Source organism: Cajanus cajan, chromosome 10 (assembly GCF_000230855.2).
Source record: "Cajanus cajan strain Asha chromosome 10, NIPB_CcT2T_4, whole genome shotgun sequence".
Taxonomy (NCBI): Eukaryota; Viridiplantae; Streptophyta; class Magnoliopsida; order Fabales; family Fabaceae; genus Cajanus; species Cajanus cajan.
Window position 1 is genome coordinate 51,673,038 of NC_138526.1, and position 24,651 is coordinate 51,697,688.

Below are 24,651 nucleotides of genomic sequence, written 5' to 3' on the forward strand. Positions count from 1 at the left end.
AAATAAAAACTAAAAAAATAAATTACAAAAAATATTATTTATATTTATTTTAATAAATAATTAATATTTATTTTATTAATAAATTTTATTTATATAATTTTAATTTTTTATTTATTTTCAAATATCTTATATTACATCATTTAAGTATAAATAAATATCAAAATTTAATGATTAACATATACTAATTTAATAATAAAATTTAAAAAATATATTTTTAAAATTAAGAAAATTTAAAATCTCTATTTTAAAATATGAAGTTTTAAATTATGGATAAATAAAAATAGAAACACCAAAAATTCAATTTAGTTATTTTTAAAATGTAAGTAAAACTGTACAATACATAAGTATTAGATCTAATAGTTTTTTAATAGTGTCATAAAACTTAGTAATACGTGTCATTTATGTTATTTTTTTTTTAACCCACACATTTCTTCAAATGATGTGCACTTTATACGGCTTAAGTAATGCTGAGTTTGAACTTTTTAATTAAGAAGGTCATGGAAAATCATGATTACTTACCAATAAAATCATCTCATTTAAGGATACACAACCATGAGGATTGAGGACTTGAGAAGGATTCTGAAATGCTTAATGCTTATTGGGTATTATTTCTTATTTTCTGAAAAATAAGCTACTTTTATTTTCTTGATGAAAGGAGAAAAAATATATTGTGATATAAAAATGATCAGTTATTATTATTATTTTTTTATTTTTTTATTTTACTTATTTTAATTTTTAATATATTTTTTAAAATATTTAAATTTAATCAAACACAATTTTAAATATTATCATGAATAGCATTTGATATTATTTTTTTCATATAGATCATTCACATAATATTTATAAACTAATAAGAAAGACTAATTTACTTTCACAAGTTGTAACTTTGCTAGTCAAATATTCTTCATGGTCATATAATATATTTAAAAAATAATTATAGAAAATATAAAACCATTTAATAAAATAAGCATTTCTTAATTGAAAGAGACACTAAATGACTAATATAAATATGGATGAGGCTAAGGCACATGTTTCAGAAACGGCACCGCTACTATTACAGAGTACAGAATCACTTTGAATCCAAACAAGATTAAAAGCCTTTATCAGGCAATGTGTCATGTGTTCAAAGTTTGGCCATCACAACACTGCAATAGTCGCTGTTGTATGAAACCCACTCATCCAGGTTTCAGTACATTAACTTTTTACTTTATAAATATTTATAAAAAATTGACAGAATAATTAAATCATTTTTTTCATAAATTTAAATTAAATTTTTATTTGTTTTCTAAATAATTGTGGTTTTAAAAAATTAATTTTAATTTATACATAATTTAATTTTAATTTTTTTAAATATTTTTTAATTTAACCACAATTCTATTATAAAATAAAAATGGCCTACTGCTTTATTTTTTCCGATAAAGAAAAAACAACGAACGTAAAAGAGATCAAACTTTAAAAAATATAATAAATAAATGAATGAGAGAAAAGAAAGTCCAGTGCATACACACATGGATTCATCATTTGACATTGTCGGCTAAAAATCTGTCTCAGTTCACCTGATTATTTATTTATCTTTGTCCTTTTTTGTCTGTATACTGAGAATTTTTATTTCTGCATAATTATTTTTAAATATGAAACGGTTTATGAAAATACGCTTCAATTCTATAATTTTCTTGTGAAATAGTCCAGGTAAAATCTTCCATCCAATTTGTGCAAATTTTACTTATCAAACACTCACTTCAACGAATTTAATAACAAAATATAAACTAAAATTTTACAATTTGAAGTTTTAAAGTAAGTTCCATTAGTCAATTATTTGAGGCTAAATCTGGTAGATGCTACAGGATGCACTAAACTACGTGAACCACATGCGACCATGTTAATTGTTGCCTAATATTTGTGCATAAAAGCAATTATTCTCGAACCTGCCCCTAAATCAGTGTCATTATCTTCTTACCCAATTTACCCATTCTACAAAATTATTGAATTATTGTCCACCGCTGAAGAAGAAACAAAAAGACAAATTAAGAAAAATAAAGAATGGTCGCAAATATGTAGGCAAGGTGAAGGGCATATTGAAATTAAAAATAACTTGCACTCACATGGGTTGCCTAAGGTAGTATCTGGTGAATCACCTTCTGATTTCTCATTCACAGCTTGGATTGGATGCTGATCGTATCTCAATCCTCACGAGGGCATTCAATTTTTTTTAGCATAATAATAAGTATAATTAAAATAATATTTTTAATTATAATTTCATGTAAACTAATTAACGATCTAAGATTTGAATCTGAGTTCTTATTGAGAAATACGAATGTCAAAGTACTTATACTAAAATTTTTACGATGAGATCTATTAAACCATGTAAATTTGGTTATACACAATACTCACCAATTTCAATTAATTGAGGGGCCATGTTGTCTTTGTGATGCAGAGATCTTGGACCCAACCTACCTTCTCAGAAGATTAACACAAACATTATCAAATTCCAAAGTCATGTGTATCAGGAAGATTGTGCAACGAGGTTAAAATGGTCATTTGAATGTCATCATCTATTTTCTCAAATATTTATTTAACCTGTTCATGCATAAGGCGGTGAATCAAACCCACTGAGAGATCACTAAAATAAAACGTTATCCCATGTTGCAAATGACTGGGAAAGACGAAAAACAACCTGTGTCCACGAAGAATTATACATTTTTACCTCCTGTACATTTTTATGAAAAGTTAAGTATATGATTTGATTTTAGTTATAAAAAATTAATTTACATTAACTTAATATTTTCCTTATGATATATCATGAGATCATGATCATGATCTTCACTATAATGCTTTTAGAATAGGTAATGATTTGTGGTCACCGACAATGTATGTTCTGGATTGAAAGAGCATGTGGGTTTTAAAGGCTTTGTCTCAGCTTCGGCCTAAAACTGAATGTTGTACTTTTCTATAGCAATCCCTTGCAACGAGGACTATGTGAATGACACGTGTCAATATAATTATACTTAACTGGAGAATATTCCTTTCTTTCGACTGTGGAAATGTTGCTGGCTCGGTTATTTTTTTTTTTCCTTCGTCAAACCGTTTTCTTCAATTTGGCATTTCCAGTTTGATATTTAGTTTCAAATCTAAGCCATTCAAAATCATCCTGTACTTCTTAATTTGAATTCATTTAATTATGAAGAACAAGGTACCATATATATATATATATATATATATATATGGCAATAAGTTAATCTATACCTTCCAAAACCTCATTGATAATGAGGTAAAAGAAATGGTAATGACTATGATATATAACAATACAAGTGATATCAATAGCTATGATGATAATGTGAGAAAGACCAGCTTCATGGTAGGCAAAGTCATTGATTGACGATATTTGTGATAATAGTTCAAAACAGACTTAATTAATAATAATAACAATAAGGATAATTATCATACATTTCTTTTAGTGGTGAAAGAAATTGCAAAGTAGAACATTATCGTCTTGTGTGCGTTAATTTTTCACTTTCTCTTTATTATGCAAAGTAGATTGGTATGATAAAAATAGCCGTAAATAGAAACAAAATTTTTGGTGTCAATGTGGTTAGTAGTGAAGAAGTATTAAATTAATGAGCATTAATAGAAAATAGAAATGAGATAATGTTGACACGTGTGAGATATGTTTGGGAATATAACATGCATTGGAGACAAAGGTATCTGTTATCGGAAATATGAAATGGTAGCTAAAAGGTTTAGTTTAGGAGGATAGTTCCAGTGGCATTAATGTAGTTTTACGCGTAATGAGTGGTCATTTGATGAAATGATTCAAATAAAACGGAGTGCTCGCTCTCCCTGGGATCTCAACCTCAACTCACACAACTCAGCATCTTACTCTCTCTCTCTCTCTCTGTTTTCTTCAAAATGCAGAACCTCAAACTGCATATACTGCTTTTCCTCTCAATCTCAACCTGTCATGTTGTTTTCTCATTCACAGATGGTTAGTTCTAATTATCTCTAGTTATATATATATGCAAAGCAAAGGTGTTTGGCTTTTAATCACTTTTCTTTATTCATTAATTCTTACATCAACGATAGAACCAACCATCATTGATCATACCAACTACTAATGTATTATCATAAGATCCAACATCATCTCCAATCATCACTATAGCATAAAGCTTTAGAATTTACTTTTATTCCTTTCACTTCAATCGTCATAGCGTTCATTTAAAGTCACAAAATTAAGCTACAGTTATATATAATGCAGAAGTTTCTTTAGTTTTAAATTTAGCTGTTTTAACAAGCTTTCTATATACATACACCCGGTTAGAATATTTCAGCACTGTTCGCAACCCAATACTAGCTTGCTTACATACAAGCCTAATTCGTATGTTGTTATTGGAGTATTGTTTTTGTATTATTTTCCTCACATAAAATACTAGTATACTACTAATGTTTTGCCTAAAACATCACAAACAATATTACAGTAATATATTGCTTTGGATTTTGAAATTGTAGAAGTTTTTGCTTAGCCTAGTTTGAATCTGCAACATCCTTTTTGTCAGATCGCACTCTGATACTTGTATTAAAATAACATGCAGAATTAACCTTCAAATTTGCGTTATCTTTTAATATGAGATATTGGTCATTGTGCTGGAACTAAAACAATTGCCCTTTAGCCTAGCGAGTTAATATCATTTATTTTTCTGAGAAATAGTTAATCAAGTCTAACGAATTCATGAAAATAGTCCATGAGATCCGCATATTTAAGAGAGAAAAAATTAAGAAGAAAAAAAATTAAAATTACGTAATAAACAAGTTAATATATAAAATACTTCTCATCTTAACTTTTTATAAAAACTTATTTTTTATTTGTATTTATATATTAATTAATTTAAACTTTTTCCTTCAGTTAAAATATATTTTATGGAGAAGTATATATCATTCACATAGCTTCTTTAGAAGTTATAGGAAGATTTATGTCTTTTCTTTTCTTTTCCTTCTTTCCTTACATGTAAAAAAAATAAACCCCAACAATTATATAGATCTTGTTAACAAATAGAAGGAATTTTTAATATATCCTGTTCATTAAATATTTTAGTTAGTTTTATGTTTCTCTCTTTGCATGGTATTAGGATTGAAGCAATGGTAAGACAATTTAAAAAATATAATTGATGAGCCAATTTTGAAATCCATTAAAAAAATACCGACAACTGGTAGGGATCTACAAGAGCTAGCCTGAATCTTTTCACATGGCTTATACACATTATCATGTGCTCACTCACTCACAGCCTGCACTGGCACTGACATGTTTCTCATCACATGGAACACGACACAAAAGTTGTCTTAAAGAAGAAACTGCATGATTTATTTTTCTAGTGACACCCCAAGTGCATGTGAATTTCAGGGTTGTTGCCAAATGGGAACTTCGAGCATGGCCCGAAGGCATCACAGTTGAAGGGGTCGGTGGTGACAGGGCATAATTCCATTCCGAACTGGATAATTTCAGGGTTCGTTGAATACATAAAATCGGGACAAAAACAGGGTGACATGTTGTTGGTTGTGCCTGAGGGTGACTATGCAGTTAGGCTTGGCAATGAAGCTTCGATTAAGCAGAAGGTGAAGCTGATCAAGGGATCGTTCTACTCCATCACGTTCAGTGCTGCTAGAACATGTGCACAAGAGGAGAAGCTCAACGTGTCAGTGGCCCCAACCACTGAGAAGAGCGACTGGGGAATAATCCCCATTCAGACTATGTATGGTAGCAATGGTTGGGAGTCTTTCGCCTGTGGCTTCAGAGCAGATTTCCCAGAAGCTGAAATTATCATCCATAACCCTGGCAAAGAGGAGGACCCAGCATGTGGCCCACTCATTGATTCCATTGCCCTCAAGCTTTTGAACATACCCAAAAGAACCAGAGGTGAATACTCCTAACTTTATTTCCATCCATCCACTAACATGTCGTAGAACTGAATTTTATGAGATATAGATGGTAAAATCAACTAAATAGGTTTGGTCATGGTCAAATAATATGTTTACACGTTGAGGAAATCATTTTCATGATGAAAAAATCATAAATAAATTTAAAAAAATATTCTAAATTAATTATAAACACAGTTTGACAGATATTTTGTAATATCCAAAAAATAATAGTTTTAACTTCATTGATATTAATCAATTAATTATAACATTACAAGTTAAATTGGTTTATAGTTTTAGGAACTATTCAAGATATAATTTAATTTACTTGTGTATATTAACTGTGTATGCATTATATAACCATTTTTTTTTTTTTAATTTGGGTGCAGCCAATTTGTTGAAAAATGGAAACTTTGAAGAAGGGCCATATGTGTTTCCCAACTCATCTTGGGGGGCTTTGATCCCACCCCACATTGAGGACGCACACAGTCCTTTGCCAGGATGGATAGTTGAGTCTCTTAAAGCCGTAAAGTACATTGATTCTGACCACTTTTCGGTGCCCGAGGGGAAAAGAGCCATTGAACTTGTTGCAGGGAAAGAGAGTGCCCTTGCCCAAGTAGTGATCACCACAATTGGCAAGGTCTATGATCTCACTTTCGCAGTGGGTGATGCCAACAATGCATGTGAAGGTTCCATGATGGTAGAGGCATTTGCTGGCACAAACACTGTCCAAGTTCCCTATCAATCCAAGGGCAAAGGAGGGTTCGTCAGAGGCAAGCTAAGGTTCAAGGCCGTCTCAACACGTACTCGTCTTAGGTTCCTAAGCACGTTTTACACCATGAAGAGTGATAACTCTGGTTCCCTTTGTGGACCCGTCATAGACGATGTAAAATTGCTTGGTGTTCGTTATCCCACACGTGCTTGATGACACCTAATACGATCCAAACACATGTGCTTGATTCGTGTAGTTCATTCCGCTACTAGTTGAGCATGTATACTACAACATATATTCTTCTTGTAATAATAGGAGGATGAGCATTGTTGAGCGAGTTTTACCGAGTCTTGTATTCTTGTATCTATTTTCCCATCAAATCAAATGCAGCCATGACTGAAAGTTCCTTCAGTTAATATGATATTAATACCTATATCTTACATGCACCCATGATGTACCAGATAACATGTGGGTCTTGTATTTATATATGTGCCTATCTTTTACCCAGTCAAATTATATGCAATCATTTACAACGATATCGAGGATGTTATTTATACTGCAATTTCTTTTCTTCAACTATAATATTATCCCCACTCTTACTCATTTGCAAGCAAATCACATATATATATATATATATATATATATATATATATATATATATATATATATATATATATATATATATATATAAAAGGAGCACTGATCTCTAAAATAAAGTAGTAATTAGAGTTTAGTTTTATTTAAATGAAATGGAACAAATGTATGTAAAAATAGGACTTAATCACTTCGTTAAAGTGTAAAGTTTTTTTTACTGTCATGTGACTTTTAATTATGTAATGTCACTTTAAACATATTTAATAACACAATTAAAAAATATATAATTGGTTGTCATTAAGTGATTAATTCTAAAAATAAATGAGCGTAACAAATTATATGTTTTAAGTTACACGAACCAAAGAACTTACAATTCTATGGACGAACACAATGGCTAGAGGTTGTTTTAGATTAGGCAGTAACTTGGAGTTCAATTTTCGTTTTAAGAATGAGATAGGACCTAAATCTAGTAATCATCTCGAGAGTAATTAGAGATATAAGTCACTTTAACTTTATAAATAGTTGACGTTTGACATGGTATATATCAATTTACCTATTTATTTTTCTTCATGAAGATGATTTATATAATGTTTTAAAAGTAATAATTAAGAATTAATTTATACTTGTGATTAAAAAAAAAGTTACTTTAATTATTTGGGTTGGATTTCTATCCTTATTATACTATTATTCACAATCACAAGTATGATCTGGGAAATTGAACCAGTGACAGACTCATTTTTCATCTGCGCCCACCTATTCTTCAGATCCAAGAGGCCTGGACAGCCAGGAATGCCTGGTGGTAGATAATTCAACTGCATGCATTTTTAGATGAAAAATGAAATATATTGATACTAATTAATTATATTAAATATTTATGATAAAAAATTTATTATTTATAATGACCCCACTTAAACAAAATTATCTTTAAAAAGAAAATATATGTGATTTATAACAATACAGTATAATATTTTAGCATTCTAGATCTGTTACAGAAGATTTGCACTATTTTATATTACCTAAATTTAAAATGTTGTTTTGTCTTTTTATAAGAAGTAATAATAAGCGTCTCTTGCATTAATTATTTTATATTTTTATAGCAAATATCTCTAATCTCTAATTAAAGTCATTTATAAGTAATTAGTAGAATAAAGATTTGACTGATGTTAGACGTAATTTTGAGAAGAAAAAAAATATTAAGATAAATTTAATGTAATTAACTAAATTAATAATTTTAGAATATTAGTGAATTAAAATGATTAGATGTTATAAAAAGGAGTAAAGGAGAATAAAAATAGAAATAAAATAAGTGATGAGATTAATAATAATAAAAAAAGTCTTGGCACGTGCGAGGAGGTGGGTGACGTGTGAAGTGTAGGGGTGGAGGGTTCAAAGAGCATGGTTGAGCGAGTATTTGTGCAGTAGAACAGAGGGAAAGAAGGCAATAGCTACCTAACGAACCAACGACCTAGCACAGCGTCTTGTGAGATCGAAATCCCTAACCATGTTGCGGAGACTCTTCTCTTCTCCTCACCTCAAAATCAAAACCCTACGCACAGCACTCTCTCCTTCCAATCCCCGATTCGCCGCCCCTCTCCTCACTCGCCATGTCACCGCTCAACCAGGTACGTTTTCGCTCTCTCCATTGCGTTCCACACTTCTTATTTCGATTCAATTCAATTTTGCTTTTTCTTCTTGTTATCCCAATCAATTAGATGCTTCATTCAAAAAGAGGGTCGAAGATATCGTTCCAATTGCTACCGGCCACGAGCGCGAGGAGATTCAAGCCGATCTTGAGGTATTCTTATAGGAATCTGATTCATTTTTATAACATAAAAGCTACGTTAATTCTGCATATTTCAAGAGATTCATTTCTTCGTTTTTCCTGCTGTTTTTCGTCTTTTGAAAGCCTATAATTATCGTTTTAATCTGCTTTTTTTTAGGGAAGGGATATTCTTGAAATTAACCATCCTGAAGGTCCTTTCGGCACAAAGGTTAGTGTTATTTCGGTGTGCGTGTAATGTTTGCATTGTGTTGTTAAAATTTAATCTTCGATGTGTACATTCTGATTATCCAAGAAGGTATGACTATGAGTACCTTTTTATTGTCCTTTTGTTTCAATTCCTTGTTTTATACCAAAATGGCATAATTATATTTTAACCCTAACATTATTGTTTAAAATAAAATATACATTTTAAAAATTGGGCACCAAAATGTATGAAATTGGCGTGATCTCTACGCAAGTACGCATCAAGAAATTGACATATTTTTAGATATGAAATTATAAAAATGTTTGTTGAGTTGGGACCATTGTTACTTACCGTAATGCTCTAGTGCCTACCGAGTTTAATGTTGAAGCAATCCTCTGAAATTATAAAATTGACATAATTTCTTTCGATTCATATTTCCCTAATATGTATAATCATTTTAAAGTATGTATGCTTTGTTATTTGTTTTGGTTGATAGGAAGCACCTGCTGTTGTTAAATCATACTTTGACAGGAGGATAGTTGGATGCCCAGGAGGCGAAGGCGGTAAGTGTTCCTTGTCTTTCTTAATGAATCTGTCTCTCGCAAGCCTTTTCATAATCTGATGAAAAATACTAGAAGTTGGTTATATTGTGAGGTGAACACCCCCCGGCCCTCTTTTTCTATGCAGAAGACGAGCATGATGTTGTCTGGTTTTGGCTGGAGAAAGGCAAGTCTTTTGAATGTCCAGTGTGCTCACAGTATTTTGAGGTAAATTGAGAATCACGTTTAGTATTTTATCGTTACCATATCTACTTACCATGATAGATCTGGATTTAAATGTCAAGATATGTGAGCATGTAGATTGAAAACTATTAATCTGTTTGCTTGCTCCTGCACTTTTTTCATTGGGTATCAATTATTGAGGGCCACTGCTTGCTATGGACTTCACATGTTGATATTGCTTCTGTAAGATATGTGTGATGACATGCTTTGAGTCCCTTTTCGATGTTTACCCAATATTATGTATTCTCCGAACACCCTGAAGTATGATCATCGGACAATTAATTGTTTTGGTTTTTGCAGTTGTAGCATGTTGCTTTCTTACGTGTGTATGTGATTCCTATTTTAGCAAAAATTGACATTCTAAATAGATGTGGAACTGTCACGTCAAATTTCAGAACGTTGATTGGCTTTGATTAACATTTGAAGCCATTTGGTATAAGTGTCAATCTGGTTTTAATCTCAAAAAAGAATTACAAGTCAGAAGAGCGAACCTTTTGGCTCCAGAAGCAATAAAGTAACATGGACTGATGGACATAATGCTAGTTAAAATTATTTTTTTATTCATCTTAGACTGAAAACATTACAGGAATTACTTTATCTTTTGCAAGTGTCACCACTCATCAACACTTCATTGTAATATTTAACCTTGTGTTATGTTTGATTTAGAGAAACCATAGGGTGCATGCCTACATCATAAAAGCATGCATAAAAAGGTTCCTATAGCCACTCCATTCCTTGCGGATATGGTTGCGAAGTTAGTGCACTGTATCATGTTTACATAAATGATAATTTGTAATTGGAAGACATTGTAAAATTATTTTACAATGTTAGTACATCATCTATTTCCTCGTGTAAAACCCTTTTTTTTATTATTATTTATAGGAATTACAGTAACGACATAATTCAAATTTAGGATCCTACATATATTACCTCAATCTCTCACTACTAGGCTGAACTCGGTGGTTCCAACAATGTTGCTAGTGAGACTCGAAGCTTGTCCCTCTATCGAGATAGAATCTAATTAACACTATGCTACCCAACTTCTATGTTTGCGTAAAACTGCTTTGAATGGGTGTTTTACTGCTCATTGAAACTAATTATTTGAGTTTTCCTTACAGCTGGAAGTGGTCGGACCTGGCGGTGATCCTTATGGACATGGCGATCACCATTGATTGCATCTTGCAATTTTCTTTCAGAAATAAAATTTGCAGCGAGAAGAGACATTTGCACCATTCAAAATCATGAGGCCTTGTTTTGTTAGGATTTGATTGGTAAAACTATACCCCGCAGTTTTGCGAATTTAGATATAGAAAGTTTCTATAATTATTTTTTTGACAAACACTGGTCATTCGATTGAGCTATCAAATCCTGTTAGGAAGCTTTTTTGGCTCTGCCAAATAATTGATAGCAACACTGATTAATTCTTGAACATGTAGAACCTACAACTATTTTAAGCGCCTAAACCATAAAAGAGAGACTACAATTTAATCGAATTGAAGAATCATTTTGCATTGCAGTTGGAAATAATGCAAGTTTTTATCCCTGTTTTATTTTGTTAAATTATACAGTGCCTCATTGTGCTTGCATTTTTTTTCTTATGTATCATTTAACCTCGTTAATTATAGTTTAAAAATTGATTTATTTTTTACTTTATAGTTATCTTTTCATAGGAATAATAACCGTTGATATTTTTTTGTTGATATCCAAAATCATTTTTGAAGAAAAATAGTTGTTAAAGTTAATGAAAAACCTTCATTTTCAATTTGAATTATAGGATAAATGATGCATAAATTTACTTGAGATACTGTGAAGAGGACGAGAAGTATACGAATACGACTTAATGACTTTAATATCCTTTTTGAACCATATTGCTCGTTTTTTCCCTACTTGTTTCTTCAATTAAGAAAATGACATCAGTGAAAAATATTATAAACTAAAATATATTCTCAATTGTTAGTCTTTGATCGACGGTGTTAAACACTATTGACTGTTGAGAGGTGTTTTACACTATTGAGAGTTCAAATAAAATGTATAAAAAGCATATAATTTGATTTCTGAAAGGAGATTTTTCAGTTTTCAAGAACTAAATAAATTTCATTTTCACTCAAAATAATTGTACAAGAATTTTAGAAGCATCTTTCAGTAAAACTAATTTATTGTATTTGAATTTTTATGTTTTGACGAACATTATTGAGAAGTTGCGTTTAAAAAATTTAACCATTTCGAAAAAATTAAAAACTTAAAAGATCTTTTTGAAATAATAAGAATGATATAGAATATAAAATAAATATAAAAAAAAAACAATTAATATTTTTCTTCTGAAAATTTTCTTGCATAATATGCAATAATAAAATTATGATAGAGCGAGTGAAAAATACTAGCAATAGTAATATGTGACGTTGCTACAGGCAACCGGTGGTGTGAATATTGGTAGAAATCAAATTCTTATGGACCTTTTAATTTTTTAAAATGATGCCCAAACAATCTCTTTTACTTTGGGTCATGTATTCCAGTTTCCAAATTCAGAGACTTATCAGCTCAACCCAAACTCATTTTAAGGCCTTTGAAATCAATAATGAGCCTGGTCTACGGCCCAAAATTCAAACGTTGACCCAAATCTTTAACTGGACATTCTGATCCACAAGTGTTTATTTGGGTCTAGTGAACTTCCAATTGAAGGGGTGAAAAAGAACACTAGATTCTGAACAATGAGACGACGATTTTTCTTGTCCAACAATATAAGAAGAAAAAAAGTCATTTTAAAAAAAACCTGGCGGGTGGGGACTGGACATGAATTTAATTCATAGGGAATTAAAAATGAGAAAATGCATATAACCCATTTCTGTTTATTAAAAATCTATTAATAGGAAAAGAAAAGAGATATTCGGGTAAAAACCAGCATCATTTTCTTACCAATAATGAAAAGGAAATAGTTGTCATTTTCTTTACAAATTGAAATTATTGGGACAAACAAATAATGACACAAGCTTTACTAACTATTATTCCTTTTGGATCATTTTCTTCTTGAAGATCTTTTACTTTACCTAGTTTATATTTTTTACAACATCTACTATCTTTTTCTTTATATTGAGTCAGAATCAATGACACTATGCAAGCTTGTGAAAGTGAATTTTGATTTTGTTTGAGGAGCTGCGATCAGTTTATGAAGATATTCAATTTCAAAGCTGTTGATGGTTCTTTTCTAATAGAGAACATGCTTTTATGGACCTTGTGGGACTCATTTATATGACTTTAATTCATTCATGTTGCTATTACTAACACAAACAGAAAATCAGGGGATTCCAATGCCTTGTGAGAATTAAGAAATGGGAATATGGGATAAACCGAAGGAAAAAACATGAACTTCAAGATCAGCAACAAAATTAAGGAGGCTAGCAAACCAAACTATACTACATCACAAACTTGGAAGAAAAAAACTTGAGGTTTACAACAAGGTGTGGATCATGAAATACATAAGAAACATATAAAGTATGATTTGGATATAAGTTATAAGTGATTAATATAAAGTCTATTTAGATATAAATTAAAAGTGTTTTTAAAAAAATTTCAATTAAAAATATAAAATATTTTTTAATAAAAAAGCTCAAAAAACATTTCTAAAATTGTATTCATACAAGTTGATAGTCATTGTATCTATAAACAAAAATACTTTCTATGATGTGTAATTTCATTATTTTTAAGGACTTAAATACATAAATCAATTTACATTCGAAAATTTTCATCATAGTATTGAGACACAAAACTAGCACGTACAAAATGTAAGGACACAAAATTTTAAAAGAGAATGAGAAAGAAGATAAGTTACTTTTTTTTGTCAAAAAAGATAAATCACTTTTTCACGAAAGATTTACTTATTTATAATAAAATTCTGATACCATTTTCTGAATGATAAAAGAAAATTACGAAAGCAACGTTAAGGAAAGAGAAAACGGTAATATTTTGCCACAATCGTTCAGAAAACCACCATGAAAACAACTAAAAAATATCAATGTTTAACTTGATTATTTTTTACAATAAGGTTTAACTTGATTAAAAACGGATAATAACGTTAATAAAAAACAGTAAGCAAATAAATTCATAAAACGATGATCATTAAATATTTTACTTTCCAAATGAGATGAGATTTTTTTTTAAATAAGTTTATATATTTTCCATTAAACAATGAACATAAAACCAGTTATTTTCCAGATAAAATAAGATTTGCTCAAGCAAAAAATAATTTCCAAAATTAAAATAATGATGTGCAAGAAGACAAATTAAAGTATTTTGCACTTGACTATTCCAACTCACTCGTCCTCATGAGTCTATATTCTTACTTGCATTTGGAAAACTCTTTAATATAACATAATTTATGTTTACACAATTTTTTTGAATAAATTTTGTCCTTTTAACAAATTTTAAACTACTCTTTTTTATTATCTTTGTCACAATTTTTTATTTAGTTTATATTTTTTTTTTTACTTTTCATAAATTTTGAACTATTTAATAATTATCTTTTTTTTTCATTTTTAAATAATAAAGTCACGTAGTATCTCTCCTTCAACAATATATATAAACACGAAGAAGATTTCAATAGTTCTATCATTGAGTATCTTAACAAGATTTTATTAAGATATAAAAAGTAATAATAATCGGAAAAAATATTTTAGTCAAACTGTAAATATCATGAACCTTATATATATATATATTAAAAAAAGTGGAAGATGAGAAAGGGAGGGGGGTTTAAACTGTAAATATCATGAACCTTTAAAAATTCAAAATCTTCATGATTTGATTAAAGGTGGAGGAATGAAAATTTTAGAAAGACACCCCCCCCCCCACCAAATTTAAATAATTGGCACAAGCCATGTTTAGAAAAAATAGGTAAAGTTAAATACAAGTTGAAAAGTTAATTTTTAACTAAAACTTGTTGGATAAAAGGTATTAACTATTAAGTTAGTTTATTAAATTTAAAGTATTTAAGTAAAATTAACTATTGAAATAATTGACAAAATATAAAATGATACTATAATAAATTGTTTTGTGATTTTTATATATATTTTATTTTCTAGATAACAATTTTTTTTAGGTTTTTATTATAATTTTTAATTTTATACTGTTAATATTTTGGCTTGAAGACAACATATTTTATTAATTAAGATTAAAGATAAATTATATTTCTATAAAAAAATATATATAAGTAGTTCAAAAATTTAAATAAACAGTACAATATTAAGTGATAAAGTAGCTAAGAAATCTTATTAAAATATTGAGCATAAAACTTTAAAAAAATATAATAAAAAAAACGCTAAGTTGAAGTGCTACAAATTTTGTCTAATAAATATTATAATTAAGTTAATGAGATAAGTCTATTTACTCAACACCTCTACCTTAATAAAATAAGTTATAAGTTAAAAATATTATAAACTAACTGAAATGGTTTATCGAATGTATTTATAACAATAATTGTTATTATCGCATCATCATAACTACAAGAAAAAATTCATTAAATTCGAAAAATTTAACGTAAGACAATCCAAGCAAGAGCATGACATAGAATGATTAGGTGAGGACCAAAGAAACATGAAGTGCAATATATCAAAAGGGCTTATCATTTGTATTTGACTTTTAATGATGAGCACAAACTTCTTTTTCACTTTTTAAACAAGTTTTGTCGTCTAATTATATTGGTCCACCCTAACATCAAACCAAATTTTGAAATTTTGCATAGCAATCAAAATATACTTTTTGTAGCCCAACTAATAATTAGATAATTACACTTTTTTTCAAGAAGATTTCATTCACAAAGCAAGTGATTCAATAATTTGTCTTACTCAATCCCATTTAAGATTGAATACAAAATATTTCAACAATCCTAAAAAAAAAAAAAAAAAAGACATCTTATTCCTTTAATAAATAGCATATTATTAAGGGATTTAAATTTTTTAAAACGAGAAAAACATGAGAATATCAAATATTCTCAATTATTTATGAAAAGTTAACGAAAAAAATTATAATAAATTCATATATATCACAATATCAACAAGTAATTTTATGTTAATGATTAAACCTTCTTGTTTTTGTTTGGAATATTACAATTCCCCGCAACCAAATTAACTGATGTATAGTAATTTCAACTTGATTAATATTATCTCCAATAAAAGATATTAGTAGTGATTAACTTTAGAATACACCACAAGTATCATTTAAAAGAAATAATTTTATTCGAAATCACTTTGAGAAACAAAATTTTTCACTTCAAATATTTAATTAAAATACATATTTCAAATTTAAGACACATAATTAATTAAATAAGAACAACATCATATTAACTATTTTATTCACTCGATGTTAATGAAGTAAAGATTAAACCAGCTATCTCACTATGACTTACAACAAAATATATTAATGTAAGCATATATAAAATAATATTTCATAAGAATCATTTTATATTTTCATAGTTTTTTTTTTATGTAATTATATTTTGTTTTACACTAATACTCTAATCTCACCCTAATATAAGGTAATGTGCACTACCACACTGTAGCATTCGCACCTAAATACCGAATCAACAGATTCAATGTTTGAATTTGCACACCAAGAAATATTAAAGTAATCTCAATTTTAAAGGCAGCAAATTAAAGTGTGCTGATGCTTGTTCTTTCTATAATTTTTTAAACATTTTTTTGTCACATGTCTTTCTTAATTAGGACGTTAAAGGTAAGGTAATTTTTAAATATAATTATTTATTACAAATAAATGGATTTCTATTTTAAAAAGAGTGTAGAACAATTTAGCATCTTTTCCCACCAAGTTAAATATGGTTTCAATATATTAAAATCCTTATATGAAATTGTTTATTTTTATCCTGATCCAAACTTTTGAATGACAAAAGGTGAAGCTAGAAACAGGCGTGTTATGCTTCACAAATGTCTAGTCAATACACAATAGATTATAGATGAGCACCAGCCTCTTGGCATACATTTTAGGTGACTCAAAAAATTTGACTAGCGTGCTTGAATACTTTTTTTTTTTTTTTTGAAAAAAAAATCACGTTTGTATTAGTTTCTTAAAATCACACTTTTTTTTAATAATTGTTATTAATATGAAATATTCATTAATATTACATTGACCATCTTTATTATAATTTCTACTCTCAATCACATTTTTTCTATTAACAAGACCTAATTGAATCTAAAACATTATTACTTAAGTGATTTGAATTAAATTTCACTTGAAGTAATAACTTATTAATCGTAAAAAATACATTTAGAATTTAGAACTAAACACACCATTACTCTCTTTAAAAGATATTAGTGTGTATCTCTAAATAAGTTTATTTTGAATCATGTTTATTATGTTTTACAAATGTAGATTAATCCATAATTATCAATTTTAGTATATTATATAGACTATATCCATGAAAAAAAAATATTTAGGTAATGTGTTATTTGTTTATCACAAAGTACATATGTTAATTTCCGTGAAATTGCTCTAAATTGATCTTGAATTCAAATTTTGAATTTACATTTGTATTAAATGTAAAGATAAAAAAGTTTTATTACTTATAATAGTTTTAGTGTGTGTTTGTTTTACCATCAGCACACTTTTCAATGTCCGTTTAACTGAATTCATGAATCTTGTAACTTTGAATCGAACATACATTTAAGGCTTCTCAACTATAAAACAAACATGCTGTCAGTTCAAATAAAATTACTTTCACTTGAGAAAACTTGTGGTCTATATAAAAATTAGTTATATGTTTGTTTTATTTTTTTAGAAGGGGTTATTTGTTAAAATACTCAAGTTTTATATAAAACAACTATTTTGTGGTTTGAGTTAAACAAATGCTTTTTCTCCAAGCAAAGGAATATTTGTTGTGAGTGTGCATTCCAGCTTATATTTATGAGATTCAGAAGTTTACACACTTTTTCAATTGGGTACTCAAATTTGTTCCCTTTACTGAAAAGCTTTGGCTATTTAATCTTGAAGATTACACCTACCACACAGTAACTTATCTCCAACAAGAAGCTAGTGCCAACAGCATATCTTGTCTGATCTTAAACAAAGGCTCCTACTTGTACTCTTCAATTATTTTAACAAGGGCTTTTGGAGCTATTTCTCCTTATTAGGTGAGGGAAAAATCCACTATTTTTTGACTTTGGAGGGATATTAGATGCTCACCAGTAACAGGTCAACCAATTAGCATCTTCCACCTCACAACTTATTTCAAGTAAGTCAACCAGTTTAATATTGATGTTGCTTTTCTTCTACTACCATTGTCTTATATGTATGCAACCAAACCCTACTGTTTAACCTTTTTTTTTCTTCTTTTCCAATGTATATCTCCTAAGATATTCATTTTAATTCTTAGGTTAATTTCGACACCCATTTAAAAGGAGAAAAAAATGGATTTAACATCCAATATGACATCTTTTAGTCATGTATTTTTAACTGAAATACACTTTTGGTTTCTTGTCATATTTATTTATTTTTATTTTAGTTTAGGTTTCTAAATTTTACAAGTTTCATTTTAGTTTGTTAAAGGTTTATTTCTTAGATCAAATGGATTTTTCTGTTAACTTTTTTGCACTGAAAATATAATTTTAGCTGATATATGATTGATATATCATTTTCTAAGTTAACCAAAGTTAACGGAAACATAAAGTCAACTTGTATTCACAGGATCAATTCTTATTAATATTAAAATAATATTTAATTAGCAGAGATCATGTTCTACAAGCACAAATTAACCTTTAATTGTCAGATTTAAAAAATTGTGTAAATCCATATTCATGAAAATAAACAGGTTAACATAATAAATTTTAATTGAAACCAAAATTAAGATGGGGACAGAAATATGTTTTACTTTTTTTTTTTCATAAGGAAGTGGACCCCTATATTTATTCTATTTAGATTTTGTAATGAAGAGGTGCAAAAGCAAAATAGTTTTAACTAAATTCTAAATGAAACATCATTATTCAAAAGGCTTTATCTTAAGAAGACAATTTTAAAACCACAATAGTTAAAAGAAAGAAAGATAAAGTGTTAAACATTGTCATTCGATTCTATTAGGACAAAACTAGTGTCTGAGTTGGAATTATAGCCATTCATTCACCTTTTTCTCAAGTGGGGGTTTGTCCATGTTATAAAGGATAACTCACCTAATAATTTTAACTTAAGAAGAAAGCAGTGTTTGGAAGGTTTGTTACACCAATAAGATGAAGAAGGAATCACATATCATGATAGTTTGACATTACGCAAAATAAATTGGTTCATGAATTCTTTTGGGACTTGATTATATTCCAATTTGAAATTTTCATGTTAGTACAGAGTTTCCATCAATGCAAGCATAGAACATGGGAAAGAATGGTGCTACTCTAAGCTGCAAAACAAATAGTGGATAGAAGGAAGGACATATAGCATTTTAAGATTTCCAAGTAAGCTTGCATGAAAACTGAATATTATAGGGGAGTAGACATAGTGGTGCACAATAAATATACTCATTGACCTATGCATAGTGGCTCTACCTCTGTATACCTCAATTTTATCTTGTACGTTGAGCCTGGGATATGTGACAAGTCCACCTTTCTCTTTTCAATAAATTCCATATTTTCTATTACCGTGAGAATCAAAGCTAAAAATATTTGCACAACTTAGAGATGGAAAATTGGAAAGCCATTTAACTATAAACCAATAAAATAAGTAAGTTGGTCAGTGAGATATATTCAAGTTGGACTCCACTGAGGCCCTTTCTAACTAACAAAACAAAAGATATACAAAAATCTACTAATAGCTTATAACATAGAGATTTGATAAATAATGGGCTTACATTTGTTATGCTTCTTAAGATTCCTTTTGGGGAAGATCATGGCTTGAATTTTATTTTTTTTCTCTTCCAAAAGAGATACCTGACTGCTAAATAAATGGACATCTTAGGACATTAATTTTTCACCTAAGTGTGTTAAATAAAAGCTCTGCCACTATTATTATTTGTCATTATGCTTAAGACAAGGTATATAGAATTTGGACATATGTTGTTTCTCATGTGTATAAACAAATTAAACTTTTCTTCAAGTGGGGATAAGATTTGAGCAACTAAGTTTAGTGGCAAGCAAGACAACCAAAAAAGGAAGGTTAGAATGAAAAGCTTACATGCTTTTTCTTGTCAACTCTAATTTGAAATCCATGTTAGATTACTGAGCTTAATTGTCATTTATGGGGCACTAGAAAGGAGGGGAAAATACCAAGAAGCTTCGATTCCTTTTTCAAGTGCAATTCTTGGTGATTTCCAATTTTTTCTTGAGCTCCTTTGAGTAGGCAAAAATTGAAAGAAAAAAATTAGTTTGATGATCATGGGTATCCATCAATCATGCAGAAATCCATAAACAAATGATTGTGAAAAGATATTTTGTTTTACAAACTTAGGTTATTTTCTTGTTTTTAGTAATATTCTTTTGTGGTTGTTGTGGTTTGCTTTATTTTCTTGCCACTTCCCACAAGCATATATTCTCTCTATGTGAGACTCCAAAGTCCTTTCTCCTAGCTGTGTGGCTTAGGAATGGATGATTATGCTCTGCTATACTTTGATTCTCATTGCTCATAAAGGTTTCCTACTTTTGTGTTTGTCTTTACCTCTCCTTTTCATGGATACCCCTCTAGGCGGTTGCAGCAGCATTCTTTAGCTGGTGCACTCACTAGTGACTATACATACATGCAAAAGTGTATTCACGTGTTTTATTCCAACTACATCACACCCCTTAGAGTATAAAGGGGCATCACCATCCTGCATTTTCTTCATTGTAGAACCTCTTCATACTCATTGATGTTGTAATAGGTGTGTGTGTGGGGGTGCTTTCAACACTTTCTTCAAGCAGCAAAATGAGTCATGCACATTCTCATATGGGCTCTGGTTTGTTATTTTGCACCTTTTCATGATCTTTTATCCTTCCTCGCACCTTGCATAAATTTTATCTCTAGATTGCTATCATTCAATTATAGGACCTTTTTCTTTATATTTATTTGTTATTCAGGTCTTTTGGTAAGTCATATTTATAATCTTTTCCTCTAACTTCTTGCATTTTTTTTAATTCCAATGTTGATATTCTCGATCCTTTTAAAGGATTATCATTATTTTGTCCCCATGTTTTGAAATCTATTAGTAACTATCTTCAAACTTGTTATGTCATTGAGTAGTAAGCTTTCTTGCTTACAATTTGATGGAATCCTATGGAGTTCACATCACAATTGCAGGTAGTAGAACCACTCAAAAAGCTTTTGAGTTTGGGAAGACACATGTAGTGAGGCCCAAAGGAAAACACCAAGCCACTATAGTTTGGTTGCATGGTCTTGGTGATAATGGATTGAGGTATGGATGTCATTTCTTCAATATTGTCATGGGCCATGTTAACATTGCCATAACTATTAGTTATTCATTTACTTACTGGTTCTATATTTACTTTTCCTTTGTAGATCTTTTCGATTCTTATTTCCTTTCTACTGCAATCTTTTAATGTTTTATAATATTTACCTTTTTCTTTCCCTAACTTCTCCTTTTGCTTTTCTTTTTCACTCTGCTCTTTCTTGCTTTTGGTTTCGAAACAATATAAAGTTGAGGCATAAGTGAACATGGGAATGAGTTCTTTTTCTTGTTGAACTTTCACACAATCTAATCACATAAAAATTGTGTCTCTTAAGTAAGTCATAATCGATATTGGTGAGTACTTCGAAGGCAGAGATATATACAATTCTTTGCATGACCATGTCACGTGAAAATTCAACTTGACAAGATTAATTCATGTAGACATTTTTCGTTTAACCCTTACACCCAACCCCAAACCCAAAAAGTATTTCAACAGTTCAATTTTCTACAAACTAAATGTTTGGTTAGGGAGCTCAAAGAGTTTATAGGTTGGATCTAGTTTTCACTACTTTCAAATTCCAAAAGTGTCCTATTCTTATTCTTTTTGTGTGTTACCCCCATTCACTTGCTTCAAGTACACAATCCGTTTATGAATGATGGAACTTTTATGAGAAAAATACAAAATATATCGGTGGGATCCAAAATGGAGTTGTCTTGAGTTGAATGTTCAATATTGGACTTCTTTTTGCATAGATTCTACATGGAATAAATTCTATTGAAGAAAATTGTGATTTTAATTCTTGGAATCCTGATTGTGAAGTGCATATATTAAATTCTCAATTGGGGGACCACGAATTCACTTGTTTTTCCACCAACTGAATGGCTAGACATGACTTTTGATAGAAGAATATATTTTAAGAATAAAAACTGGTACATTCTGGTAATGTTCTTTATAGTGTTTAGTGTTGTCATAGATAATATCATTGAGTTTGAGTACTTCAATGCTTGATTGAGTACTTTATTCTAGAAAATGTTGGCTGGGAAACTATTAGCTCCTAATTGATGTCAAATTACAAGTTTGTCTGATTTTGAGCCTTGTTTTGTTGCAGCTCATCTCAACTCCTTGAATCCCTTCCGCTTCCAAATGTAAGAATTTTACATCTTGAATTAGTTTGAAATTAACTTAATTGCTTATGTAAACTATATTCTCACCCCCCATAACTATGATAACTTTGGGGGTTCTAGAATTTGATGTTTTTCACAAATATAATATGATGTAGATAAAATGGATTTGCCCAACTGCTCCTACCCGTCCTGTGGCGATACTTGGTGGCTTTTCCTGTACTGCATGTAATGTCAAAATCTTATTTTTCTCATACTCTATCTGGTTTAAATCAATAGTATGTAACCCGAAAACTTTTACAGTAAAATACAAGAAAAACTCTAACTAGTGTATTGGTTATTAATCAGGGTTTGATATGGGAGAACTTTCAGAAGATGGTCCAGATGATTGGGAGGGTTTGGATGCCTCAGCAGCACATATTGCTAACTTGTTGTCAACAGAGCCAACTGATGGTATTTTCTAGCCTAAATAATAATAAACTAATAATAAAACCTCAAAAATTTGCAATTCCACAAGGTCCCATAATATCATTTCTACACTAGGATGAGTTAAAAAAATTGATCAATCTTTAATTTATTACCAAGTACATTCATCTATAATTCTGGGTTGGGTCTGTATCCTTGAAACAAATCCAATTTGGATATAGATGTTATTGATATCTTGAAGATTGATTATGTTAAACAATTCATTATGTGATAGTGAAAGTTGGTATTGGAGGCTTCAGCATGGGTGCAGCAATAGCCCTATACTCTGCAACTTGTTTTGCCATGGGAAGGTATGGAAATGGCATCCCATACCCTGTTAACTTAAGAGCAGTTGTTGGATTAAGTGGTTGGCTTCCCGGATCAAGGTATATTACAAGATTACTTGTTCCACAGGCATTCCCAATAATCTATGAACTAAATTCACATGGTTGACACTAGTTGGAACCTGTTATTTGTAGGAGCTTAATGAACAAGATAGAAGTGTCACATGAAGCAAGAAAGCGAGCAGCTTCGTTGCCCATTTTGTTGTGCCATGGAATTAGTATGTATCTATAAATCTTATATGTTGATGCCTTGTTCCTTTTTATTTTAAAGGAATGTTTATAAATTAAAATCCATTTTATTGCTTAGGATTCTAATATGGCTATCTCCAAATTTATTGTGTAGGTGATGATGTAATCCTTTGCAAATACGGAGAAAAATCTGTTCAATCCTTGTGTTCAGCGGGGTTTCGGCATGTTGTGTTCAAATCCTATGATGGGTAACTTATATTTTATTTGAAATCATCCCACTAATTGAACATGGATCGGTTAAAGCAGTTGCCCAACTTTTGGTTTGTCATGTGTGCAGGCTTGGTCATTACACAGTTCCTAAAGAGATGGATGAGGTTTGCACTTGGTTTAATTTAAGGCTGGGGCTTGAGGGGTCCTCATAAGTGACATAATTTGTATCAGTCAGGGAATGGTTGTAAAAGGTATATGGAACAACACTAGGGAAGGTGGGGAGACACATATGCACAAATAGGTAGATCATGAAAAGGCTAATGGGCATGTATGTAATGTGTGTGTATATATATATATAATTTATTTTCTGGGTCGGTTTTTGTCATGTTCTTCAACAATAAAGATCTACATGTATTTTCTATGTATTTTCCTCTTATTATTGTAGAGCCTAGGGACTGAATTAGTTGTACTATTTGAGAGATTTTAGTTATTATTATTCTAACAAAGCAAGGATCTTTGCCTCCTTATTTCTCAATTTCAAAGAACATGTGATTAGAATTGTCAATATCCATAATTAATGTTTACTTTTTCTTTTAAAAAATTTGGGGTAAAATTATTGACTATAACATCACGTACAAAGGAAGAAGGCTAAGCTTGTAGAAAGTAGTTACAAATACATTCACTTAAGGTGGTCACAAATACTTGTGATTAAACACTTTGCCTCGACTTGTGTTCTTGACAACTTATCAAATAACATATGTCATTGTCGTTTTATTTAGATAAAATCACTTGAAACCATCAACAGTTCCAAATAGCCCAAAAGAAAAGACATTGTTGTTATAACTACAAGCTGAGATTGAAATTTAGTAAGCGTAGGCCTTGGGACAATAGACACTTAAAATGTTATGCACTCTCAAGAAAGTTGAATAACAAACTTATGTGGGCACTTGGTTTTGGCATCAGCATGCATAAAAAATTTAAACTCCAAAACTCAACACAT

The 24,651-nt window shown here is 29.9% G+C and overlaps 3 protein-coding genes across 6 annotated transcripts; all 3 read left to right on the top strand.

Moving 5' to 3' along the window:
- The first annotated feature begins 3,824 nt into the window (after positions 1-3,824).
- On the top strand, positions 3,825-7,027 carry LOC109805915 (BIIDXI-like protein At5g11420). The gene is made up of 3 exons (XM_020368202.3): positions 3,825-3,982; positions 5,393-5,905; positions 6,294-7,027. Exons 1-3 carry the CDS (start codon positions 3,907-3,909, stop codon positions 6,827-6,829), a joined length of 1,125 nt encoding a protein of 374 aa, XP_020223791.1. The 5' UTR covers positions 3,825-3,906; the 3' UTR covers positions 6,830-7,027.
- Positions 7,028-8,612: 1,585 nt separating this feature from the next.
- LOC109805787 (cytochrome c oxidase subunit 5b-2, mitochondrial) lies at positions 8,613-11,498 on the top strand. The gene is made up of 6 exons (XM_020367991.2): positions 8,613-8,832; positions 8,923-9,005; positions 9,151-9,201; positions 9,674-9,740; positions 9,865-9,944; positions 11,078-11,498. The coding sequence occupies exons 1-6, from the start codon at positions 8,712-8,714 to the stop codon at positions 11,129-11,131; spliced, it is 456 nt and encodes a 151-aa protein (XP_020223580.1). The 5' UTR covers positions 8,613-8,711; the 3' UTR covers positions 11,132-11,498.
- Positions 11,499-20,076: 8,578 nt separating this feature from the next.
- On the top strand, positions 20,077-24,186 carry LOC109805782 (uncharacterized). 4 transcript variants are annotated; one of them, XM_029272865.2, is made up of 10 exons: positions 20,077-20,095; positions 20,797-20,871; positions 21,213-21,327; positions 22,431-22,467; positions 22,602-22,671; positions 22,792-22,896; positions 23,144-23,294; positions 23,388-23,470; positions 23,596-23,689; positions 23,779-24,186. In XM_029272865.2, the coding sequence occupies exons 2-10, from the start codon at positions 20,841-20,843 to the stop codon at positions 23,861-23,863; spliced, it is 771 nt and encodes a 256-aa protein (XP_029128698.1). In that variant the 5' UTR covers positions 20,077-20,095; positions 20,797-20,840; the 3' UTR covers positions 23,864-24,186. The 4 variants fall into 4 exon arrangements, with proteins under 4 accessions (XP_029128698.1, XP_029128697.1, XP_020223575.1 ...); XM_029272864.2 differs by lacking the exon at positions 20,077-20,095 and adding an exon at positions 20,196-20,567 and having other exon boundaries at positions 21,156-21,327; XM_020367985.3 differs by lacking the exon at positions 20,077-20,095 and adding an exon at positions 20,199-20,567.
- Positions 24,187-24,651: the final 465 nt, after the last annotated feature.